General features: G+C 45.1%; 1 protein-coding gene across 1 annotated transcript in view; it reads right to left on the bottom strand.

Moving 5' to 3' along the window:
• Positions 1–26,290, bottom strand: part of SEMA3D (semaphorin 3D) — a 380,678-nt gene that overhangs the window by 222,658 nt on the left and 131,730 nt on the right. Inside the window, exons 3-4 of the mRNA XM_086919762.1 lie at positions 12,876–13,036; positions 2,841–2,903 (exon numbers count right to left, since the gene is read on the bottom strand). Coding sequence (XP_086775888.1) covers positions 2,841–2,903; positions 12,876–13,036 — 224 coding nt within the window. The remainder of the gene's footprint in view (positions 1–2,840; positions 2,904–12,875; positions 13,037–26,290) is intronic.

Here is a 26,290-nt window from a genome sequence, read left to right as displayed (position 1 = left end):
TTTGGTATCTTAGAACGTGCTGAAGAAGCGATGAGCATCAGCCCCAAGGAATGTCTAATGTTAGTGTCATCATGCTGCAGGAACTACAGCTGTGAACGGACTTTCAAATGCTACTTGGCATCTTTGTCAAGTAATATTTGTTGGGTAATTAGCTGCCGCCAATCAATCATGATACTGTTTTCTATGTGGCTAATGGAGCGGCCCATTGAGGTTTGATGTGAAGCATTCCAGATTTTGCAAGGAAACATGTCAGGTGAGCACCTCAGTGAAACAATGACTAGTCCAATGTAAGACAGACTGGCACTTTGTATATTCAGGCCACAGTTGATGATTGCAGGTGGGTGACCACTTGCAGTGGGTGGCAATTATGTCTAGCATCTTGTCTAGGACATGTTAGAACCATCTTGACCAGGGTCTAGTATGGCATTTGGTAACACCAATTCAATTGTTTTTCCTTATTGTTCTCATCTAGCATTAGTCTAAAACGACAAAATCAGCAAGAATTATATTTGGAGGCTGAATGTGACAGTTGTGTTTACGCTTTGATTTTAATTGAACAATGCAATGGAACAAACCTGGGGCCCTGTTGGCAGCAATCAGATATAAAAGATACGCATTTTGCATGTAATATTATGGGTATATGCATAGTGACTATCGTTTGTATCTATGCCAGTGTAATTGCATTTCTATTCAATATATTTTTACTTTTGAAACTTAAAAAATATATAAAAGACACTAAACTAAGAGGGTATTTTGAGAATGTTTTTGAAGATTCTATCCTACTGATTTATGCTTACAATGTCTCTTCTGTTATGTCTTTAATACATGATATTTTACTTTCAAAACACAACTTTTCATATTGTTCTTTGACTGAATACCTCTCTGCTAAGTGAGTGATGAATACTGAATATGGGTGGGGTGATTTCTCTTTTCTTCGCATCTAGCTGTACTAAAACCATCCTTTGTAATTTTTTAGGCCCCACTTTCTTCTTAGCATGCCAAATTCACTCTTAGATGGCAATTTAGAAACATTAAATAAAGAAGTTCATTTCCTTTCCTCTACTGCATCTTTTAAGTCTTTAGTTATGTCTCAGTGCAATCCAATCCTCAATATTCATGTACTCTGACATATTTAATAAATATACTCCAAAATAAGGGTGCATTGTCAATCTCTTATAACCTTTCACCGGCAGCTGTTTATGGACTTTAGGCAAATCTTGGGCAGTATTAGTTACAATTATTAGACAAATATCTTATCCTATACGAAATATAATACAGGTCAACTAAGACCTCAACATTTAAGCCATATAAAGCAAATTGCACTTGACAGAATTGTGAAGGCATTATCCAAATCCTAAAAACTCTATAAAAAAATAGTTAGTTTGAGCTGCATTTGGTCATGTACTTGAAGCTGAGCAGACAATGTCATCAAAAGCCTTGAAATCAATATTCGAAATCCATGTATTGTCTGAAGTCTTGAAATTGCTGTTCAATATGTTCCAACATGCAAGTTCCAAAATACAGAATTAGACGAATTAGCTTTCAGTTTGTCTCCTACATTAACCAAACACTTAAATATTCCTCCCATTTATGGAGACTTGAAAGAAAGCCCAAGAGCTTTGTTCCTCATTAATGGTCCCTTGTCTATGGCATACTTTCAGTGAGAATTATGCCCTTCTCGTAGTTTCGATCAAGATACCTTTGGAATACCCGAGGCTCTTCTGCTCTTCTGGATATTAGCAAAGGATTCCGACTGCTAGCATTGGATGGGTAGGTGGATCGATGGATGAATAGTACATTTATACAGCACTCACAGATGCCATATCTTGGGGCTGATCTTCCTATTGCCCCATCTGCCCAACACGTGCCTCGCGGTCCGGCAGCGTGATTTGGATGGGGGGAACAATAACTGAAGTCTGGCCAAGTTGATAGTCACTCATGGTGCAAGTGTCCTCTTTTTACCTGAGGGGATTAGTAGATAAATGTGTGGACGTGGCTAAATATAATAGCACACAATGACATAAGTGTTGTAGACTGCGGGGTACCCTAATCCATCCCACACATTGCTACACCTTCCAGGACTTTTTTATGTAAGGCAAATAGGGGAAAGTTTGGGGTTAAAATAGTTGAGTCATGTATCAAAACCTGTTGAAGCTCTCCACCTTCAATAGCCTATTGTAGAATGGCGGCATGTGGTCTTTGTAAGTGAATATATATCCCCTGATACACAGAAAATTCAACAAAACTATTTAGCGTCAGTAAATATAAGTCTATGTGTTAGCTTTCTCGTCTGCTTTTGGATGTGAATTTGATATGATGCATATGTATGCTCTACAGTAACACAAAAAGAAACAGAATGAAATGTGGAATTCATATGCATGCATTATAGCAGTGACATATCTTTATAACTTGGTGATTTAGTAACACCTGTCAGAATAAGATACGTACTTTACAGCATATTGTTACTTATGATCAGAGTGTCTACAGTTTCACAAGTTCACTTGAGACCATACTTGCGTACTGCAGAGATAATAATCGCCGATAGTCAGTGAATGACATCTCATTATGTATTTCTTACATCAACACTAAATAAGACAAAACAAGCAATGTGTTAGGATCTGTCCTGCAGACAGCTGGAATGTTTGGGCGGCAGGAGGCACTCGGCCTTGGCAGCAACAGTCAGCCCTGGAGATGTGGAGATAGCAGGAGACAGGTTCTTTTTGTCTCGCCCTGTGGCTCGTGCAGGTTGTCTACCAGGTTTATGAGTCTCTTACATAAGGCCAGTGTTAGTGTATAATGCAGAGAGGTTCATCACAAACAATGTTCACAAGTATACTTACATGGGCATCCTTCCCGGCCAGTTTGCACAATTCGACTCTTTCTCTAGCTGCAGGCCAATTAATCTGTCAAGCAGAGAATGCCACATTTAAGGACATGGAAAATGAATCTTTATGCAGTTGATACCGACCTCCAGCAAAATATAAACCTGTTATAGTTTAAATTAATTACTTTTTGGTTTGCTTAAAACTCAATGAAAAGAAAACTTTGACACACCCCTAGTCCACTTGATTATTCAAAAATCATAACGATCCAAAACTGCAGAGCTATACTTACCGCCCAAAGTAAGGTGATGCGAACAGACATCTTTTTGCCCTAGATTGGTATGAACTGAAATGGCTTACCTTTGGACACTGGCTATTCAGATACTGCCCACTAAAGCGCACTCCAGAACAGAATGAGAAGTTAAAGCATGATTTCCTAACACACTTAAAAATATATTTGGATCATAATAAAGTCAGATTAGTAATAGGTTAAATAAATTGTAAAGGTGTAAAGTACTAGCTGTCAGTGATTCTACACTGAGTGTATGGTTGTAGAAAAACTATTACTTTGCATGCGTATATAGGACTACGGTTATGATAGCAAATGCTTGGTTTAAAATAAAGAGGTATCACCATCAGAAACACCTTTTTACAAAATAACAAAATACAACTTCCTATTCAGAGAAATACAATTCGGGAAGGGGGGGCATGTGCATTCATCTATACAATTTGGAGCTGCACAATGTTTTCAATGCCTCATTTATGCTTCTTCAGATCCTTGCAATTGTTCAGAGTAAATGTTCTGTGGGATTCTCATGGTAGGAAAAAACAAAAGAAATGTGAGGCAATACGTACACCCAGTCACGGCCCGTGGAGGGAGTTGCGGTGGGGCAGGGTGGGGGGGGGTGCTAAAAACCGGAATATGGATAATTGGAGGTAAGTAAACAATTTAATAAATAAAACGAATTTCGTAGCGCGCTCTGCATCGCAGATGGTGAAAAGGAAGGTCAATGTGATCCTGCCCTTTGTATGGGCAGTTTCATAGCCCAATTTCACTTTTGTCTTCTCTAGCAGAAGGAGATACAGATCCATTCTTGAAACCTACCAGACGTTATTGCAGCTTCTGAGTCATATCAGTTAATGTAAGTTGTAAGCATGTAGTGTAATGTAGGTTGTAAGCAGCTCATAAGACACTGAGATGTTCTACATCATCTTTGAGATAAGGAAATCTTCTTTGGTGTTTACCAGTGTAGTTTGATTCCTCACCACGGCCTGACCACATATCATGAAATCTTTATTTTTTTTTTGTCAGTTCACTTTCATATATTTTACAGGGTGTAGAAAGTTAAGTCTTTATATATTATACCAAAAAGAGGTATACTAAAGAAAGAGTCCAGGTAGGGGCTTGCTCTAGCAATCTTAATGTGCTCTCTTAGGTGGTAGTGTAGTGGAACAGCTTTAGGCTTTTCAGAGACTAGTGTTAGACATCTGCAGCACGCACACAGTCAATAAATGATCCACACGACTCAAAAAGGAGTTCCACACCAATTAAAAAAACGTAACACATATCTTTATATAATACTTGGTACCCAAATCATTACGATCAGGAAAGTTTTTTTCGAGATAGAAATACCTGTAGCTTTCAAAAGTCAACACAGTGCAATTTTCAGAGCTAGCAACGTTATCCTATAGAGGAAAAACAAATACTGCATAAAGGTTCTTCACAGCAACTAACAAGAACAATCTCCTGGACTTAAGATAAGTATGGGGCAGAGTCCAAGCGATCATCAACAGGTCATCTCGAGCGCCACTGGGGCGGCCGGGTGCAGAGTTGCAATACAGCCAAGGGTTTCCTTTGTAGCCAATGGGGATGAGTCTGGTCAAAAAGAGGCGGCAGGTTAGGGGCGTGGTCAACAGCATGGCCGACTAGACGTGCCTCACCGGAGCTCCGGCCGAGTTGCCCCAAAATCCGACTTAAAGCTCTGACATCGAGTTAAAAAGCATACCGACTTGAAGCAAAACCACTCCGGGTACCGAAGAGCAAGCGGCCAGGGTGACGGTGAGGTTTTTTCCCTGGAATTCGGCGTGCCCGGAGGCTGCACCGGGGTGAGGGCGGCCATGATGGCGGCCGCGAGATGCGGAGGACGGCGAAAACGCTGACGCTGAGCCCGGCAAGCTGCCTGGAGGAACGAGCGACAGAGCACCCAGGGACCCCCTCACGGCCTGGGACTGCGACCCGCGGCTGGGACAGCAATCCAGATCCGCGCAGAACACTCGGCGGAGAACAGTCCCATCCCAAGATGGCGGCCGGCAGAGAGTGCTGAGCTGCGGCGCTGCCCTGCGTGGAGCGGAGGTGAGCTGGGGAACAAGCCGATCTGGAACCCTGACCCAGGAGGTACAGTCGCCGGCGGGGGTAGCTGCTTCCCCCCCCCTTTCGCCCACACGGTGTGGATGACGGAAAACAGTACAGTGGCAGGGTGAAGCACGGCGCCCAGGCTCCGAGACCGGGGAGAAGCAACGAGGGAGCCGTACTGGGACCAGGGTACGATTGGACTCCCCCCGGTGGGCTCTGGCAAGCGATCCGCGCCTGGCCGGCCGTCGGACTGCGGGGGGTGTCGGAAGAGGAGGCGGTGAATTGTGCGGTCCCCTGACACCCTCGTACCACACGAACCCTGCGGAGCAGCCGGCCCGAGCCCCCCACCCATGTGGCGAGAATGGGGAAAAAGGAGATGGCTCCCAAGAATACGAGGCAAGGCCCCATGGACAATTTCGCGGCCCCGAGGACCGGGACTGAACAACCGGGCGCCCGCCCTGATATGGCCATGTTGCTGGAGGCCATTCAAGCGTCCAGGACGGACATCCAGGCGTCGAGATCAGCTCTGGAGACGAAAATTGGAGAGGTCGGGCGGAGGTAACGTTATTGCACCAAGACTTCAGGAACTTGAACGAAAGGGTGACGGCCGCGGAGGACAGGCTGAAGGAAGACGGGGAGGCGATTACTACACTCAGGAGAGACATGGTGGAACTCCAGGCTGCACACCGTAACCTCCAATGGAAAGTGGATGATGCGGAAAACAGGTCCAGGCGCAACAACCTCCGCTTTGTGGGGTTTAGAGAAGGACTTGAGGGCAAGGACATGGTTGCCTTCCTGTTAAACTGGCTCAAGACCACCTTCCCGACAGCGCCATTTTCTCCCTGCTTCATAATCGAGCGAGCACACAGAGCGCTCTTGGCCAAACCCCCAGAAGGTGCGAGACCCCGGCCGGTCATCGCACGCTTTCTGAACTTCGCCGACAGGGACCTGATCCTCCGAGAAGCCAGGGCAATGGGGGAGATCCGACTGGAGAAGGCGACAATAATGATTTTCCCAGACTATAGCCAGGAAGTATTGAAACAACGCCGTTCCTATGACTCAGTAAAAGCTAAGCTGCGATCCCTGCAAATCAGGTACATGCTTCTCTTTCCCGCCAAGCTGAAAGTGATCTATAAAGATAAAGCGATCTTCTTTACTCATCCGGAGGACGCATGGCAGTGGCTCGAGGAGCGCCCCATCCTGAATAGCCGCGAGGTGGCCAGCCGGGAGGCAATGGACAAAACAGCGAGGAGTAAGTCACAGTGGGAACTGCCGAAGCCACACAGACAGAGGCCACGGAGAACCCAACACAAGGCTTCAGCGACACCTTATAGGACCCGGGGGTCGGCAAGCAGGAGGGTCGGCAGATCGGAATCCCCTGACACGGCGCCAGGTTCCCGATTTAGTGGACTCCGGAAGGGCGCACGCTCGGAGGGCGACGACGTGGAGGAGTCTGAGGGTCCATCGTCCGGTGAGGAGGACATGGAACTCTTGAGTGAATCATTACACCCTTTAGCGAAGGAGATCCGTCAAATGGAACAGGACCTCTCAGGCCACGGCCTAACCACGGACACACAAGACTCCCATTCATGAACCTAGTGCGGTATGGCTCGATGAAGATGGCAACTCGGCGCAAATGGAGCACGCAAGTTGGCACAGTCCCCCTCACATACCCTACTTCCCCTAGAGTTTGATTTAACTATTGTTTCAGTTGGGGAGGGATGTGCGGGAGGGCGACTGACCTGCTCCCATTGATGGTTTGGTCCCATGTTGGGGCACGGCTGGAAGGGGAGGGAGGTGGGGTGGGGGTGGGAGGGACGCACAGGTGTTGTTGTTACCTCATGTTGGGGTGTTGGGATGTTGGGGTGGGAGGGGGACAGATGTCCATAAAGCAGCGAGTTCTAGAACAGTCACCCTTGCTACTATCCTGGCCGTGGGGTCCGGTACTTGATGGTCCTGGTGAACTACAATGGCAAATACACTAACTGCACCGAACGGAGATGGCACCGGGATTACGGTGTTAACCTGGAATGTGAACGGTCTGGGTTCCAAAATTAAGAGGAGCCTGGTTACTGCATACATTAAGCGCGCAGCTCCTGACATCATTTTCCTCCAGGAAACGCATTTGAGGGGAAACCGTTGTGCGTTTCTAGCGCGCGGGCAATACATAGTCCTGGCACACGCTGGATACACCATGGACTCGAGGGGCACTGCAATACTTATTAGGAAAACGACACCTTTCACAGTAACACGCACATAGTTGGACCCTCAGGGCTCATTTGTCGGGGTGCAGGGGACATGGAGGAGACGCAGGTACACGTTGTTGTCGGTCTATGCTCCACCCAAATTGCAGACACGAACGATGCAGGAGATCACAAATATACTACTAGACACGGCCGACACGGTACAGATTGTGGGGGGGATTTTAATGACGTAATGTGCACGGCACGCGATAGATCAGGGAGCCCCCACACAGTGGCTACAGAGACAGCTCTGGCGCGTAGAATGGACACGATCGGTCTCACTGATGTTTGGCGGTGGTTACACCCTGCACAGGAAGCTTACTCCTTTTACTCTGGGGCCCACAAAGTCTTCTAAAGACTAGATTATATATTCACTTCAAGGCAGGAACTCTCGGCAGGGGACTCGGCGGAATACAGGGCGATGGGTATCTCGGACCATTCCCCACTGATTGTCCACATAGGCCGAGGAAGGGGGAGAGGGCAGGCACATTGGCATATGTCGTCATGGGACATACAGACTCCTGAAATTCTAGGGGGTATAAGAGCGGATATTAGAGTCTTTGTGGCGGAAAACGAGGGGTCGGTACAGTCCGGGGTTACACTATGGGAAGCCATGAAAACCGTGTTGAGGGACCGCTTCCATCCAGGGTGGGGGAGGCCAGAAGGAAACGCACTGAAGCCATAGCGAAGGAGGAGGCAAACATTTTGACCCAAGAGGCCGAATACCACAGAACAAAGGAGGAGGTAGATCTAAGAATACTGCTAGACACTCAAAGGCTGTACAGGGAACTGGTCACGGATGAGGCGCGTACTCAGGCGCTGGCTACCCTGCATCGCCTGTACGATGTCGGCGAAAAATCTGGGAAACTCATGGCGTGGCTGAGCAGGCGGGAGCAAGCTGCCAGGTGGGTAGACTGGGTTGAGATCCCTGGTCAGGCGAGGGCGTCCTCAGATCACACTATAGCAGAGGTTTTTGCGACCTATTTCGAAGACTTCTACAGGGCTAGAGACCTGGGGGACCACGAGGTGGTGCAGTCATTCCTGGGTAACATGGAGGTCCCGCAGCTGACCCCCGAAGATAGCGAGGCTTTGGAAGCAGACCTTTCCCTGGATGAAATCGCGGAGGCGATGACTGCCCTGAAACCGGGGAAAGCCCCGGGACCTTATGGTTTCCCGGCGGAGTTTTTCAAGCAAACGGGGGACCTCCTTTCACGTCACTTAAAGTCGTTGTATGCGGATGCGCTCGACGCTGGCACTCTTCCGCCGGACTTGGCCCTAGCTACCATAATCCCGATTCACAAGGAGGGCAAGCCCAGGGGGGACCGTTCCTCCTACCGCCCAATCTCCCTTCTAAATATTGAGACTAAAATCCTGGCCACTATCCTGGCAAGGCGATTGCGACATGTCATTACGGCCCTAGTACACCCAGATCAATCCGGGTTCCTGCCGGACAGGGCCACTAAACTCAACCTGCGGCGCACACACAACTGGCTCCAGGAAGTCTGTGACAGGAGCGAGCCACACTGGTTCCTCTCCTTAGACGCAGAGAAAGCATTCAATGCGGTCCACTGGCCCTTCCTAATGGGGACCCTTGACCGGTTTGGGTTTGGGCCCAAGTTCCAAAATTGGGTGCGACTTCTCTACTCGAACCCTAGGGCCAGAGTGAGGATCAATGGGCGGATGTCGAGAGAGTTTGCGATAGAGCGGGGGACACGTCAGGGGTGCCCGTTATCCCCGCTCCTCTTTACACTCACGATTGAGATCCTCGCAATCCGTATCCGGCTCAATAGTGATGTGACTGGCTTCCAAAGGGGAGAATCGGACACTGACCAAGAGAAGATCTCCTTATATGCAGATGATGTGCTGTTGTACGTGACAGACCCGGCTAGGACGATACCGGCCCTGTTCAAGGAACTGGGCGACTTTGGGGCAGTGGCCGGACACACTATAAACTGGCATAAGTCGATCCTCTACGACCCACAAGGTGCCCCGCGGGGGGAGGGACTGCCGGAGCTGCTCATACATACCACAGAAGGCTTCCGGTACTTGGGAGTCTTTATCACCCAAGACAAGCGGCGCTCCTACACGGACAATGTTGACAGGGTGGTGGTGGCAGCGAAAGCGGAGATGGATAGATGGCGACCGCTCCCGCTCACCATTTTGGGCAGGGCCGCCCTGTATAAAATGATACTGCTACCAAAGTTTTTATATGCCCTCCAAAACGAGTACTATCCCTTACCGGCTATGACAGTGCGAAAAATTCATACTGATCTCCGCTCTTTCTTGTGGGTGGGGAAGCAAGCCCGGGTGGCGCTCGCGACTCTGCAGCGCCACCAATATAGTGGGGGAATCTCACTGCCTAACCTGGAGGCCTACTATTGGGCAGAGCACCTTACCCCGATCAATGACTGTATTCATGCCCCGGCTGATCACCCCACCTATGCGCTGGAGAGATCTAAATGGGGCAATAAAACGGTGCTACACTTCTTATATGGGGGGAGAGGGGGCCGCCAGCTCCTCCCGGCGACTAAGATTACACTATTGGCGTGGCGCAGAGCAACGGTTAGAATGGGCTGGCACGAAAGGCCCACCCGCCAAACACCCCTGTGGTCATGTAGGTGGCTGGCTGAACTGAACAAGCTACGGGGATTCCAAAGGTGGGACGATATTGGCATCTCCACAATCGGGGATGTCATAGCTAGGGGGGAACTTAAAACCTTCCAGGCGCTGCAGCAAGACTTTGAACTCCAGAGAACCCAATACTATAAATACCTACAGTTGCGACACGCATGGGGAGCACAAAACATATCTCTCGCTGACATATCCCAGTTTGCACCACTTGAGGGCCGCCTACTGCAAGAACAGACACAGAGGGGGGCGGTATCCATGACATACAAAACTCTGACAAACAACATGTTGGGCGATCTACAGACACTCAGGGAGAGATGGGAGGCGGATGTGGGCACGCTAGAGAACCTAAATTGGGAACTCATACTCATGCACCCTCGAGAAGTAGCCATAAAATCGAGGCTTCGCCTCATACAGTTCAAGGTCCTTCATCGGGCCTACTTTGATAGAGTGAGGCTCTTTCGGATGGGGAGGATAAACGATACCGCCTGCCTGCGATGCCAGGACCAAACTGGCGATTTCTACCACATCATCTGGGGGTGTGCTGTGATACAGGAATTTTGGGACGAGGCCTTCAATGAATTGAGTGCGATACTAGAGGTGGAGATACCTAAGGACCCCAAACTGGCGCTTCTGGGCATGTCAACGGAGGTAGATATCACGCAACACCTCCTCATTTTCCTGCTGCTGGCCCTGGTAGTCGCAAAAAGGGACATTGCGAGAATGTGGGGGGCGCCTGGGAAACCCAAACTGGAGGACTGGAGAAGGGGGTTGGATATGTATATGGCAGCTGAACGAGTTACCTATAAAGCTAGAGGGTGCCCGCGAAAATTTCGAAAAATATGGGCTAAGTGGAGGCACTACCATGGATTGGAGTAGGAGGGTGTGACTGACCGGGGAGCTGGGCGGGAGGTGGGGTGGTGCACCGGGGTGGTACGTTTGTCGCTGATTCCAGCATATTTACCTCCAGAGGGTTCGGGCCCAGGGATTGCCTCTATTCAATGTAACATAACTTAGAGAGCCGAATGAGTCACGGATGTCGGGGGGGTGGCGGAGAAGGGTACTATGCTGCTTGGGGGGGGAAGTGGAGGGCGGGAAGGGGGGCTTCGAGAACAGGTCCCTCAGTTGATGACTTCACTTGTAGTTACGGGGGGGTGGGGGGGTGTTCGGGGTGAAAATAATAAAAAATAAGTTCGCCACGATGTGTGCCATGTAACTGAATATTTACAAAAGTTGCGTAATGTCGGGAAGAGCGGAATGTTGACGCTCCCCCGAGAAGTCTGGTTCTTTGTACGTATGATTTGCCTGATGCAACAATAAAAAGAATTTTAAAAAAAAAGAGGCGGCAGGTTTGTTCTAGGGGGTCAGTCCGGCTGCACCAACAGGGGAGCCCAGATCTCACGATGCGCGGGGATGTGGGGACACCTTTGGTCCTCTTCTCCTTTGGGGCGGGTGCAAAGGTGTCCTGAGGCATCGGTTTTCTGTCACTCTAGACACTCGTGGTAGAGGGGGCCTGCACACAGAGGCTGCAGGCATCATTGCGAAGTCCATAGCTAGGAAACCCAAGGTGGGCTTCAAGTCTGGAAGGTCTGGGGCGGTGTGGGCCTACTTCAACTCGGGCTAGGGAGCACGGGTGCAGTGGTGCTTTCTGGTGTCGGCTTTTGGGTGGTCTGGAGTTCTCACAGCTTTCCTGGGTACCTGCAGGATGCATGGAAACAGCTTTGCTATTCCACTGGAGTTCATGGGTCTTAGTTGAAGGTTGGGAGTCCTTCAAGGCTTTTGGAGACACAGGCAGCTGCAGGGCAAGTCGCCTTTCGAGCTAAATATTCAAAACGCATGGAAATTAAGGACCACAGAGATTACATTTTTCAGACATTCTACTCTTTGAGAAGATGATATCACCACAGTATAAACAATAATGAAGTCGCCCTAGCCCTGAAATATCTTCATACGGCCACTCTTAAACCATGAACAGCGAGATTCCTGCAGCTCTACTCCAAATTTGTTCTAGCAAACGTTTTCAATTCATTTTTCTCGTTACTTAATGAAGAAGCTATTTACCTTGTGAACCGGCCTCTTTATCTCTTAAAGTCGTAGGATAACATTTACAAAGAATACTTACAAGGGAATAAAGAGCAGGCTTCATCCCCTTGAAGTGCCTCGTGTGTGGTTTATTCACACACTGCAGGGTTGGGGCTAAGCCAGAAGGCACACAGCCAGTGCAAAGCTTCGTCTAAATACAGCACAGACAAACACTGCATTCCGACACTCACTTGCTACTGGGACATACCTTCGACTCTGCACTCCCTGTAAGTGAATGGACCCATCACAGTTTAGTGCTGGCTGAGTATCCAAGCGCGACTGTCAAGTGACAAGATTGAAAGTGACCACTTGTTTAGACCACGTGATATGATACATTCTTGCACTTACAGGCTTTCAGCAGCATTTCAATTCAAGCAATAGATTGATCGCATGTGGCGGCCATAAACAGAATGGAAGCTATTAAAATATTCGGTCCCAAATGTCACTGCATTTGAAAAGGCCTGTCCGTGGAGTTCCTTCATGGATTGTGACGCTTGAATTGATAACTTAAACGATGCAATGATTTTTACAGGCGTTGGGAAGGTTGCATTCTTAATAGAGGACTACTATTACACCGTCATTTACCATCATAAATTTTATTTTTCCATAGCAAAGGAGGAACACCTTGTAGAATTATGTAGACTTCCAATACACCCTCAACTTTGCCGGTTTACATTTTAGTTGCGGAGATCAGAAAAACAGTGATACTAATAAACAGGCAAAAAAGGCCGCAAAAAAGAAACTAACCTTTTTCAAACTTGGGGTTACGTCACCCACACCTAGCAGGAAGATATGATCCTTGGCACCAATGAGCAGCCGGCTCCTCTCCTCATCTAGCAGCAAGGTTTGAAAATGCAGCCCTTCTGCCGAGCCTGGGAACGGAATGCAGCTGTTGGATAGCAGCAGGTCTGTGAAAACAGAAACATCTTTGCCGTGAACATATGTTAGCGGCGCTCTGATGGGCTCTATAAGCACAGACGAACTGCACATTTCAGACCTATACAATGATGAAATGTATATAGGCTTTATCTGTAGCGAGCCAAGTAGCTCTCACTCGTGTTAACGTCCTGGGAATACATTAGTTTGGCTGCAGCATGGAACGAGCTGGACAGATAATGCTCGGGTTTGGAAAAAAGTCTTCTTTTCAAAAATGTACAATACTTATCCCAAAACTACGAGAAAGATACAAAAGTTGCAAAGTCCCACGTGCTGAAAATCTGGAATCACAAGTATTTAGTAACTGCAATTTGATTTGTGTAATTTATGCGGAAAAGCTAAGCCTAGTTTGTACTCGCACATACAATGACCTAAATGAAGCCTACTAACAATAGGGAGGGGACACTTCATGTGGCGAATATATATACAAAAATCAGAAAATTCTTCAAACCACAGGTAGGCCAATAATTGTCAACTCTGTGGAACTATCTTAATGTAACATGTGCAATGCTTAATGAAGGAAACTTGATAATTGGAAGCAAATTTAGCACTAGGAAAGGATTTCATAATTGGTGGGCCCAAATCAGAATTCAGCTTCACTGGGTATCCTCATGCAGTACATTATAACTATCCTCACTCAATGACATTATGTTGAATACGTTCTTATAATATAAGAACAATATTTACAGGCATTAAACAAACGCAATGTTTCAGAAAGAAAAATAGATGCCCATAACACAGTTATGCAAAGATTGGAGGATGTCGGTCTGAAGGGAAAAGCACTGGCTTGGCTACATTCCTATTTAAGTTACCGATCCCATAAAGTTGCTTTAGGCCCCTTCTCCTCTAAACCGAAACGACTATGGTGCGGGGTCCCCCAGGGATCAGCACTTAGTCCTTTACTGTTTAATATTTACCTAGCTCCACTTTTTACTTTGATCTCGTATGCAGACGACACACAGCTCGTCTTCCCTTACTCAGAATTGTCCGTGGCAGCATTGGTCTTTTAATAAATGAAACAAATTTCGTAGCTCGCCCTGCATCGCAAAATGCGATGCAGCGCGCGCTACGAAATTCAATTTATTAATTACATTGTTCACTTACCTCCAATTATCCATATTCCGGTTTTTAGCACCCCCCACCCTGGCCCTCCCCCACCCTGCCTTTCTGCCACACCGCAACTCCCTCCAAGGGCCCCGGCTGTACATAAAACATTACTTAATTTATTCTTTTGAAATCTTGAAGTAATGTTTTCATTAAACCACAAGTAACTTACAACCTGTGCTAATAAGTAGTCAAACCAGGTGAATTCAGAGAATTATGCTCCTACAACTCAAAACACCCATCTTGAACTTAAAGAAATAATTCTCTTGAATACCAGATGAATGCACGTTTGCTAATGTCTTTCTTTAAATCATCACTTGGCAGCACAGTGATATATATTTCCTTCCTTTAACTTCTTTCAACATCCAAAAGTAGTTCTCAAATAGGGATATTTCTCTGAATGCATATCCCTCCATACAATGAGAAATTATATAATCTAGGTTCTGACTTTAGTGAAATCAAGGTGTTGCATGGCCATTCGAAAGGCCTTGTATGGGAATCTGCCACAACTTGCTAGGAATCCAGAAAAAGCTTTTAACTTTTTCATTTCATGAACTTTTATGTGGAATGTATATACACCAATAAATCAAACTAGCAACACTAGAACACACATCAAATAGGCTGCACATTAAATTTCAGTACACAATTACTGGAGCAAATTATGCCAGTCTGTTTGAAGAATAAAAATATCCTCCTCCTCGGAGATTTTAACATACATTTTGATAAATGCAATAACCCCCTAACAAAACAATTAGTGGAGGATATGGAAATCCTGCAGATATCCCAAAGAGTTAATCATCCTACACACACGGCAGGTCACATATTGGACTTGGTATTTTCTAACATGGAATCGATTGACATCGACTCTGTAACACCTCTGCTATGGACAGATCACTATATGATCACTTTCCGTATCAATCTACCTACTATACACACGAGAACACTGGGTCTAAGTGTAGCAAGCACGAGGAGTTGGAAAAATTTCTCAATAGACAAATTCAAACAACATTTTTCACACCCGAGTTTAGCATCTACTGACATTCATGAAGAAATAGATTTACTTCACACAAGTATTAAGACTGCACTTGAGTTCTGTTCCACCCTCCGAGTTCATCACAAACCCAGAACTACAAAATCGGAAAGGTGGTACGGACCAGAATTGAAATCTCTAAAGAGAAAATGTACATCTCTGGAACATAAATGGAGAATAGGCAAGTCAGACGAGACCAGAAACACTTATAAACAAGCACTCGTACTCTACAATAAAGCAATCAAGAAGGCAAAAAAGGAGTATTTTACACGTAGAATCACTGAGAATAAAAATTCCTCAAAGGAACTTTTTAAAATTGTCGGGGAATTATGTAACCCAACAAATCTTTCAGTAAAACTTACTCCATCACAAGAGAACTGCAATAAATTAAATGATTTTTTCTGTGAGAAAATTGATATCATTTATGCCTCTTTTCCTAATTGTAGGCCAGAAACTATTGAGCGCAGTATGCCAACCACAACTCAAGTTACCTGTTCAAGTTTTGGCCCTTTTTCAGAAGCCGAGGTAGGCAAAGTCATGCTCGAAGTTAAGTCAGGATCCTCACTAGATCCATGTCCGCACCACATTTTTTCTCAGCTAACCCCTGTAATTTGCCCTGCCGTAACGAAAGCACTCAATCTTTCCTTATGCTCTGCTAAATTTCCAAGATCTTGGAAGCAGGCCCTAGTCACCCCACTAGTAAAAAAAGCAGGATTAGATGTAAACAACCCTGCCAACTATCGACCAATATGCCAGTTACCTTACCTCTCAAAAGTGCTGGAGAAACTGGTCAATAGACGGCTATCCACTTATTTGGAAGCCAATGAACTGTTGGATGTCTCTCAGACAGGTTTCAGGGCGAACAACAGTACTGAAACAACACTTTTAGCGGTGACGGATAATATCAGGGCCCAGGTGGATCAGGGTAAGACAGTCGTCCTGATACTCTTGGATTTATCGGCGGCTTTTGATACCGTACCACACGACCAACTACTGAAAGCCCTGGAAGGGAAAGGTATTCGAGACAAGGCACTGGGATGGCTACAATCCTTTTTGGCGGATTGAACACAATCAGTGTGTCTGGGTGATTTCATTTCTCCCCCGCAAAACATTAAATATGGGGTTCCTCAGGGGGCTTCATTAAGCCCAACCCTGTTTAATGTATTTGTTTCCTCATTGGCAGCCATTGGAAGAAAGTGGGGTGTTGAAATGTGTTCTTATGCTGACGACACCCAGCTGATGGTCACCATTGATGAGAAAGATGATCCTAAAACTCGACTACTAAAATGCCTGACTGAGCTGGCCAATTGGATGCAAAAGCACTGTCTGAGATTAAATGCAGACAAGTCAGAAATCCTCCTGTTTGGCAAAAATCCCCAGCTCTGGGACAACAGCTGGTGGCCAAGTAACCTGGGCTTGCCCCCAAATCCTACCATAAAAGCGAAAAACTTGGGTGTGGTATTGGACAGTGCTCTGTCCATGAAATCACATGTCTCCACTGTCTGTGGCAGAGGCTTTGCATTATTGAAAATGCTCAGACGAGTCTTCCCCTGGATTCCGACTGAGTGTAGGAAGACCCTGGTCCAGTCGCTGCTGATGAGCAGACTGGACTACGGCAACTCTCTGTTTGTTGGAATGGCAGACTATCTTTTCTCTAAACTGCAGATAGTGCAAAATGCCGCGGCAAAGGCTGTATGCAATAAGAAGAGATATGATTCGGCCAAAAGTTGCATGCGAGAACTACTTTGGCTCCCAATGCGACAAAGAGCCAACTTCAAATTACTGTGTATCACACACAAGGTACTTTACAATACAAGCCCTACCATTCTACACAATAAAGTCAAATTCCATAGACCATCGAGGAACCTTCGATCCAGAACTTCAGGAAGAGCAAACACTACCCACGTGAAGACTGTCAGGATGGGAGAGCGGGCTTTCTCTCATCTAGCTGCAACCAAGTGGAATGAACTACCTCCCAATCTCAGACTGACAGAATGTCTCTTATCATTTAGGAAACAATTAAAGACACTACTCTTCCCTAAACCAGAATAATAAGTAATCAATGCGGTTACCGTACCCCTCAGCACCAAACCTCAGCGCCGTGATATCCTACCTAGGATGATTGTTAGCGCTTTATAAATAAATTAAATACAAATACAAATACACATAATCCTCCACTTCTCATTCTTTTTGTAAATCGAGAAGTACATTTTCCACACTCATAATATATATATATATATTTTTTTATATATATATATATATATACATTTTCTAAGCTAAATATATATATATATATGTGTGTGTGTGTGTGTGTGTATATCAATATTTTTTTTTACAAATTTGTGCCACTGGCTGAGAACATATTAAAGCAAGGTAGCCCCTGCGTGCGGTATTTTCTATTACACTGGCTGCTCCTTCAATCAGTTTGCTGAAACATAGAGTAAATTTACATATTTTGGAATCCTGTTTGAAATATTATTTATAAATGAAGGCAGTTAGCTACCGAAATATCTCCGTACTGCAATCAACAGCCACAACCAGCAGCAACAGTGTCGTGCCTTGATTGCTGTTTCTCTCAATTCGCATAATCATTTTATCTTTATTGCATACCGTGTCATGTTTTATTACTCACAGACCATAATTTCTGGCAGTCCCTTGCAGACATTGCCGACACTTTATTTATTTAATAGCGTTTTTCTGAGCAGCTCTAGTTACACACGTGGCCTAAAATTAAAGCCCCAAGTGTGATGCAAATACCACAGTTATTTTCCCTTAGACATGTTTATAGTCTGTTGTCTCATGTGATTAATGCTGTGCAGACTTTTCTTGTCAGACTAACACCTTCTTATAATAGGAACTTTCTTTGTAACTTTTATAAAAATACGTTTTTATTGTGATGGCTAAGTTTTAGAGAAGGAAGAAAGTTGGATCCGTTTTGCAATTGAGGACAGTGATAACATGATGTAATTGGACAAGAATCATTTTTTACTACTTCGTCCCCTGATACAGTACGGAAAGGACCCAGTGGTCAATATTAGGAATAAATGTATGCTGCATTGGGGAGGTGTTTATCTAGTATTAGAAATCTGAAAGCAAAGTGTCCAGCAAAACACTACAAGTACACACACACACACCAAGTCATCCCCTTGAGCAGGGCTAGACTGGAAACCAAAATCAACCCTGGTAATACTGTTGAAACCAGACTCAGACTGCAGAAGGCAACACCTAGAATGTGGCCATTGGGACCAGGTTAGGTCACGGCAGTGCATCGTGCTCTGAAAGCAGCCCTCTAGCCGGCCGCTCACCCACAATAGGTGAGCATGGCAAAATGTTCAGCTCAGTCCTGAGCGTGAGGTGAAAGCCAGACCCGCGGATAAAAAAGGACTGCTAACTCTTTCCTCAATGCCCACGACCCCCATCCAAACAGGAAGCATTTAACATACACTAGTTGATGCCACTCATTTAGAACAAGAACATCAGTAGAAAAAGTTGACAAAATATTGATTATCCCAAAAGTTATCATTAATACCTTTGCCTTATTGATCATAAATGACCTATTCCAAGTCATAGCCACAACAGCCAGATTCAAGTCATTAAGCGGCAACACATTGTAGCAGTGATTAGATGGGCACCACCTTTTATTACTTTAAACGTTTTATATGCCTTGACCTTGATGTCTATATTTTCCTATTTTGAGGTCCGAAGCTAAAATAGCTCCAGCTTATTAATATTTATTTTCAATCTTGGAGAACCTTTAGTAATCTAAGTTCGCAAGAAAACTTGTTCACCTCAACAAGTACATAACTGTTAGGCCTGAGCCACATAGAGCTTTTTAGTAGACCTTCAAAGCTGGAAAAATATTTAATCCGAATTTCACCTTCAGCTGTCCTTACAGAAATAATTCGCATTTGTCTAGCGCCAAACCTGAAACACTACGTTTCAGTGTTGTAGGCAAGTACAGATGTTTGAAAATCCACAGTGCTGAATTATTCAGGTAAACATACTGCTCATTCCTCTGGCACGTTATCAACGCTGCAGAGCTCAAGCCGCGCACCCTCTGTCCACCCTCCCTTTCACATTTATCATCCTCTCAGGGCAATGCTTTAACATGCTTGAAAACGGACTGTAAAAGTACCTTTATACGCTGTTTTTGATTTGGAGCAAATGCTCTCGGCATTCTTTAAGGGGGAGTCATATAAATGATTCAGGCTTCAGAAATGTGGTCACCCCTTCCCAAGTGAAGTAGTGATGCACATTTCAAACAAATATTCAGTGGACAAAATCTTGTCACTTCATTTAAAAACGTAGGTGCAAGTTTGGCATATACGTATTTCTTTATAAAAGCAAATGTTAAAGTGAAATAACAGTTAGGATTGCCTGTAACGCCTTTAAAAAAATCTCTCGTACCCACTTTTATACTACAGTCATGATTGAAACTTAAGACGGACAAAAACCTTAAAATTCATATCAGCCATGCAACAACAGCCATCAAACCATGACCTCACAATTTTATACCATTAAGTAACAAAACCAAAATGACAAAGTAATTAAAGAACAACACATACTGAAACCAATTAACAGTTCTTACACCTGTATCATTATTTGCAAAATTGTAATTGCATCTGCCACATCCATGGTGAGGTCATGAGCCTTCCTTTTGTTGTGGAAGTTACGCTTTGCATGGCTGTTGCACGTGCAATGGACTGTGTAACTAACAAAGGGTGAACAAAGATGTAGAGTTTTGGGCTCGCAAGATCGCATATCGTTCTTTTAGACTACCAGTAACAACAAATAGTGATTTGCTATTCGTAGTTTAAAGAGATACAAAAGGTTATAGGCACCATAATGCATTGCTAGTGTCTTGTGTTCCTTGGCAGTTTTCATCGTCATTGACCAGCCCACCTGGCATTCTCAGCTGCGTAAAACCTGTACAACTACGGGGCATATATCAAGGACCGTTGTTAAAATTACCGCCGTTTTTTTCGGCAGGAAACTGCAGATAAAACGGCGATAATGGGGTTGATAATACGCCCTTGTTAATTCCCATAGAAGCCCATGTTCTGATGTTAACCTGGGCATCTAAGGGATTTAACAAGGGCATATTATCAAGCCCATTATCGCAGTTTTATCGTCTGTTTCCTGCCGATAAAACGGCGATAATTTTAACACCGGTCCTTGATAATATGCCCCTACATCCTTTACTGGAGCCTGCCCCACTGTGCCTTCCCCCTCTAAATGTCACACCCTCCAGGAAGCCCCCTTTCCAAACTGTCCGGCCTCCTAACTGTCCTAGCCATGCTCTCAGGTACCTAGTAGTGTTACATGGGAGGGTTAAGTAGGTTCCATCTTCTTGCTATTTCCTGCTGCAGGATGTGCTGGGCAAGAGCACCCACGATCAGGAAATTCCAACAGATGCATAGTCAAAGGTAATGTAAAACCTACGACTACTACAGCTAGAGAAATATTCCCATGTTCAATACCTGCAAATGTGCAGTTCTAAATTTGTCCACATGTAAATGTAACTCTTTTTGGAGCTACAAAATAGTGCTGATACAAGGAGTGGTTGAAGTGAAACGACAAACTTATGAAGTGAAGGAACTTCATCCTTCCCTATGCAGGGCAATTTTCCCCAACACTTACTGAGGAAAGGTTGTACTTTATACAACACAGACTACCAGTGGTGGCTCTTCCACTAAGGCAGAGGAGAGTCGCCCCACTGCCTTGAAGCAGCAAAAGAAAGGAAAAAATAAAATGAAAATAACATAATGGTATTATCAATTTATATTGTCTTCCTGCTGCGGCAGTTTGCGTTAGAGGACGGGGATGCAGAGCAGGCGAGGAATGGTAGAACCCTCCTAGGTGTGCAATGACTGTTTGGCTGGTCCTCTCGGTCCACCCAAAACAGTCATGCTCACTTTCCCTGTTCTCCATGCAGGCTACATTACAGCCTGGGGGGAGAACATGCCCACCCCTCCAGCCTCTGGCTGAGCGCCGTGTCACAGCACTCAGACCAAATACAATGCTGCATTGCAGCGTTGTGATTGGATGTGGGGAGTGTGGGTGCCCTGGTGCTTCCTGTTTCTCCCAAGAAGCCAGGAAGAGGATGCAGGAGATGTGGCGGCGGCCGGTAAGCAGCGCCTGGATTGGCCAGGGCAGGATAACTCGTGCTCATTGGGAGACTGCTGCTTCAATACCCTTCCCCCCCCCCCCCCCCCGCTCCTTCATTCTAGAGGAGAGAGTGCTGAAAACTGCACATATTGGACTGGCCAGGGAAAGCCACTGACCAACCCCACATGCGCCAATGTTGTTGACTGCACTCACTAATTGCTCCTAACCCCACCCCACCCTCCTAAGTTGAGAAGCACAGGCAGAACAATGACGTGCGTCATCACACACAAATGACGTGATGGCCCGTGGCTAAGACTGCTGACTGCTGCAGGCAGGCTGAGTGAAGTGTAAGTAATTACTACACTTATTAAAGTTATATATTAATATTACACACATATTTTTATTTTTTTTAAATAGTGCTGCTTACAGCTGCCTGGGGTAAAATAATGAGGGGCGATGCTCAAATGCCCTCATGGAGGAACCGCCCTTGCAAATAACGTAGTTTGATCTTTTCCATCTAGGAACATTTTGCTTAATATAGTGTATGTTTCCCCTATGTCCCCAGGGTTTAGAGTGGACACCCTATATTGTGGGACTAACAACTCCAAATATTTTGATATTATGACCTAGTTTCACACTATACCACCAAGAACCAGGTGTGCGATCTCAGTGTCAGTTTATGCTCTGAATGGTGCTGGGAAAGTCAATTTGGTTTCTGAAAATTCCTTCTGCATTCAGTCTTCAGTCTCGTATCCCACATAAGGTTGCCTCATATAATAACACTTGTATTTGCAGTGATCAAATCCGTACTTGACTATACCAAAATAATTGATCCTTGCCTGCCAAACATTTAACAAACTATAGCAGCTATAAAGCTATGATTTCTCTAACACACACACACACACACACACAAGTACAAACACTCGCATCCCCCCCACACACACACACTCTCTCTCTCTCCCTCTCTCTCTTTATCTCTAAAGTCATTGTGCTTGCTCTGGGTGAAGCACTGCATTGATTTAAGAAACTATTTGCGTCCAATAAAGATAAATGGAGTCTGTATGCCAGTATGTCATTGACAAAAATATCATCTGGCATAAATATTATGTATTAAATAGGGGGTCACAAAATTATTATCCGTTGTTATTAATTCCATTGATTGATATTTTTTTTAATGATATTTCGAATATAAAATGTTTGTAACCACAATTATTCTCAGACAATATTTAGTCCCAAATTGTCTGGTACCATACACATATTGGGTTCAGTTTTTTAATTTTTAAAAAACAGCATTGACCCATTTGAATTCTATCATTAACCCCTTCACTGCGGCGGCTATTCCGCCGCAGTGCAAAGGGGGTGGGGCGGCCGCGCAGCGGCCACATGCTGGTGACGTAACCGCTCCGCCACTAGCCTCGGTTGAGCTGTGCTCATGACGGAGCGGTTCCGTCATGGCCCGCCCCGCTCAATGGAACGTCCAGCGCAGGCGTGGAATTCGCGCCGTGCAGGCGTTCCGAGCGGGCCATGACAGAACCGCTCCGTCATCAGCACAGCGCACCTGCAGCTGATGACGGAGCGGTTCCGTCATCAGCATCCAAGGTGTTGATATATTCGCCTATCTGTCAAATTATAAAGGTTTTAGTGATAGATTGCTCCACTATCAGGGCTCTCCACACGGTACTCCTTCCCACACCACCTCACCTTTAGAAATACTCAGGAGACCATCCCATTCCAGTGTCACTCCAATTTACAAAGTGTTGCATATACAAAATTGGGATTCTTTACCATTTTGCATGATTGGCTGTGTTAGGTTTATATGGTTTAGCAAATTATGCCTATATATAGTCCAGTTCTGTTATACATTTTCATACATCATCCTGATCACATTTAAATATGTGCTGCATGATTGGGACACAAGTCCTTAAGAAAATATTCAGTGTGTGGCTATTGCACTGTACCATTCCAAGAACATACTGGCATTGTTATTAATAAATTGTATAAACTTGATAAAGAAGAAAATAGCAAAAATATTGATTACCAAAATATTGTGAAGGTGAACACTTGCAGGTATGTATAGATTTACAAAGTCGCATCTACATACCTGCAATACATATCATCTATCAAGGGCTCCTCCTCCGCTAAGGCAGAGCATTGTCGCCCCACTGCCTTCAGCACTGCAAAAAAAAGGAAAAATAAAATGCTAATACCTCAATGTCATTATCATTTTATTTTTCAATGCTGCAGCAGCTTTGTGGGTAGGGTGTGGCTGCTCTGCTCACAGAGCAGGGCAGGAGAGGAGTGGCTTGCCCACTCCAAGTCAGCATGAATGTTTAGCCGGCCCTCCTGGGCCGGCCAAATGTTCATGCACACTTTGCATGTTCTCCCTCTAGGCTGCATTACAGCCTGGGTGGAGAACATGCTCTAGGGTTCCATTCCCTAGCTGAGTGCCGAACCACGGTGCTCAGACCAATCAGAACAAAGGAAGTGGACGCAGTGGACCAAGGAGAGGCGGCCGGCGAGCCGGATGGCCGGCATATGTGTTTTTATTTTTTTTAACCCTCCCTCCCCGACCCACTAATGCTATTTGGGAGCAACCACCACTGTCATCTATTCTGATCTACATATAGGTAACTTCAAAATATTGTGGTAGTCAATATTCTAGTGACAATATTTATGTAGAACAATATTTAAACTACAATATTTTGGTAGAATACCAGGAATAAACCTGTCTAGTATAGAAATGTGCAGCAGTAAAAGTACAATGTATAATACACATTTATTATTAGCCATTCCACAACTGACTTGATTCCATCTACCTTATGTGAAATGTTCATTCAATAAAACATTGAAATACAAAAAAATAATGTTCTCATGCCTATTATCAATGCCTCATCTATACATCCCAGCTCCGACCACTTCTAAAGAAACCTATATTAGACCCTGATGACCTTGCCAACAACTAGCTCAACACTCATCTATGCTTTATCAGCAAGATAATTGAAAAAATAGTCTTTGCTTAACTCCAAGATCACATCAATGCTAACAATCTCCTGCATGACTGCAAATCTGGCTTCGGATCATGCTGCAGTATGGAGATAGCTAACTTACACATTGTATAGTTTGCCCTTCACAGATGAAGACAACCCCTGCCTCCAGATATGGGTAGACCTCTCAACTGCCTTTGACACAATCAACTACCTCATGCAGGCTGTAGAGATGCAAATAGGATTAAGTGATAATTCACTAACGGCCCCACCAGACCGCCGGGGATGCCTGGTCTCACCCTGGAGATACCCATTAAGGGACCATCTCTCAGGGAAGCCAGGAAGGGTTTCGCAGCGGTCGAAGCGCCTTGGGACCCTCCGGGTAAGTAGTGCGCTATATAAATGCCTATACATTTACATTTACATTTACATTTACATTCACCAGTTTTACTCCTAAATCTCAAATAAAGACTACTTTGTTCAACCCCGGACTCCTGTCATCCTTAGGCACTACAGAAAGCCCCTTAGAGCTCTTCTTACAGATAACAGCAAAACGAGTAACAAATATGCTGATAACACATAACTCTACCTGAAAGTATTCTCTCCTCTAGACATCCACTCCTGAAACACTGCCTGCACCTCATCCAGACCTGAATGTCCAGCGCCCACTCGAAGCTCAACCCAATTAAGACATAATTCCTGTTATTTGACAAAAGCAAGATGCAAGAAATAGTACAAACCTAGTTTAATGGCATGCACGTTGATGGTTTAGAAGCCCAGCTTTCACAAAATGTGAAATCACTTGTATTCACCTTGGATACCAGCCTCACAGTTAAGTAAAACATGACTAAAAAAACATAAAGATGACCTGGTACCAACTCTCTCTACTAAAGAAAGTGAAGCTGTTTCTTCTTAAAGAAAGTAACTTCAGAACTGCAATTCAGGCCTTTGTACTCTTGTAATCTAGATGATGCCTACGCCCTGCTACATGGCCTCCCAGATTCCAGACCTGGCTCATCTTAAGGGCATCCAATACTCCTCAGCACATTTCCTGCATGCCCCCAAGAAATGTGATCACATCGTCCGCATCCTGATGGAATTCCATCGGCTCCCCTTTCCAGCCTACGCTATATTGAAAACCAGCTGCATTATTTACAAAGCCATCATGACCAGTGCCCACACATATCTTGCGGAGAAGCTAGCTGTTTCCGCTGGATCTTGGCATACCCACAGCCAAGTCATGATCAGACTGGTGACTAAGAAGTGCAAATAAGAAAAAAACAAGGCAGCAGTCCCTTTTCATCGATGCACCCTGGTTTTGAAACAACATACCCATAGGCATTCGGAACAGCCCAATGCTGCTTCAGTCTAGGAAAGAGATGAAGACTCGCCTCTTTAAAGAAAAATTAATATGCGTCCCTATAACCTTCTTCTGCCTTTTGGCTAGGTTTCCTATATGTAGATTCTATATACAGACATACTAAAAATACATGAAGTGTGAATGTATGAAGCAACAAGAGAGCAGCTAGTGAATTGCTTTTGTAAGCAGCAAAATATGAATCTATAGTCATCATTGGCAAGCAAAAAGCAAATCTGATATTAATTTGCATATAACTGGCTTCTAACCAGGCACCATATAAACATGATGAATACTTCAATAGTTAGTACTGGCATACACTATTGAAATATCACAACTTCATTAGTTGACAAATGCTTCCTAACCTGAAGATCAGCAAAATAAAACTATAGTGTGTAATCCTAACCTGGTGCAGGGTCTAATTAATCCTGACTCCATCTGGTCACAGTCCCGCGCTTCAAGAGGGCTAGGGCCGGTGGCCGCTCTTTCAGAGTGCTTGCTGCCAGGCTATGGAACTCTCTTCCTGTCCATATCCGCGCTATTGACGAACTTCTGGTCTTTAGGAAGGCCGTAAAAACCTTCCTTTTTCCACAGGATTCCTAGAGTTGTTATGGTTGTGTCTTTGGTACTGCTTGTGTCCGGC

The sequence above is a fragment of the Lissotriton vulgaris genome, chromosome 1_1 (genome assembly GCF_964263255.1).
Source record: "Lissotriton vulgaris chromosome 1_1, aLisVul1.2, whole genome shotgun sequence".
In the NCBI taxonomy this organism is placed as follows: domain Eukaryota; kingdom Metazoa; phylum Chordata; class Amphibia; order Caudata; family Salamandridae; genus Lissotriton; species Lissotriton vulgaris.
This window is presented reverse-complemented; position numbering and strand designations above follow the sequence as displayed.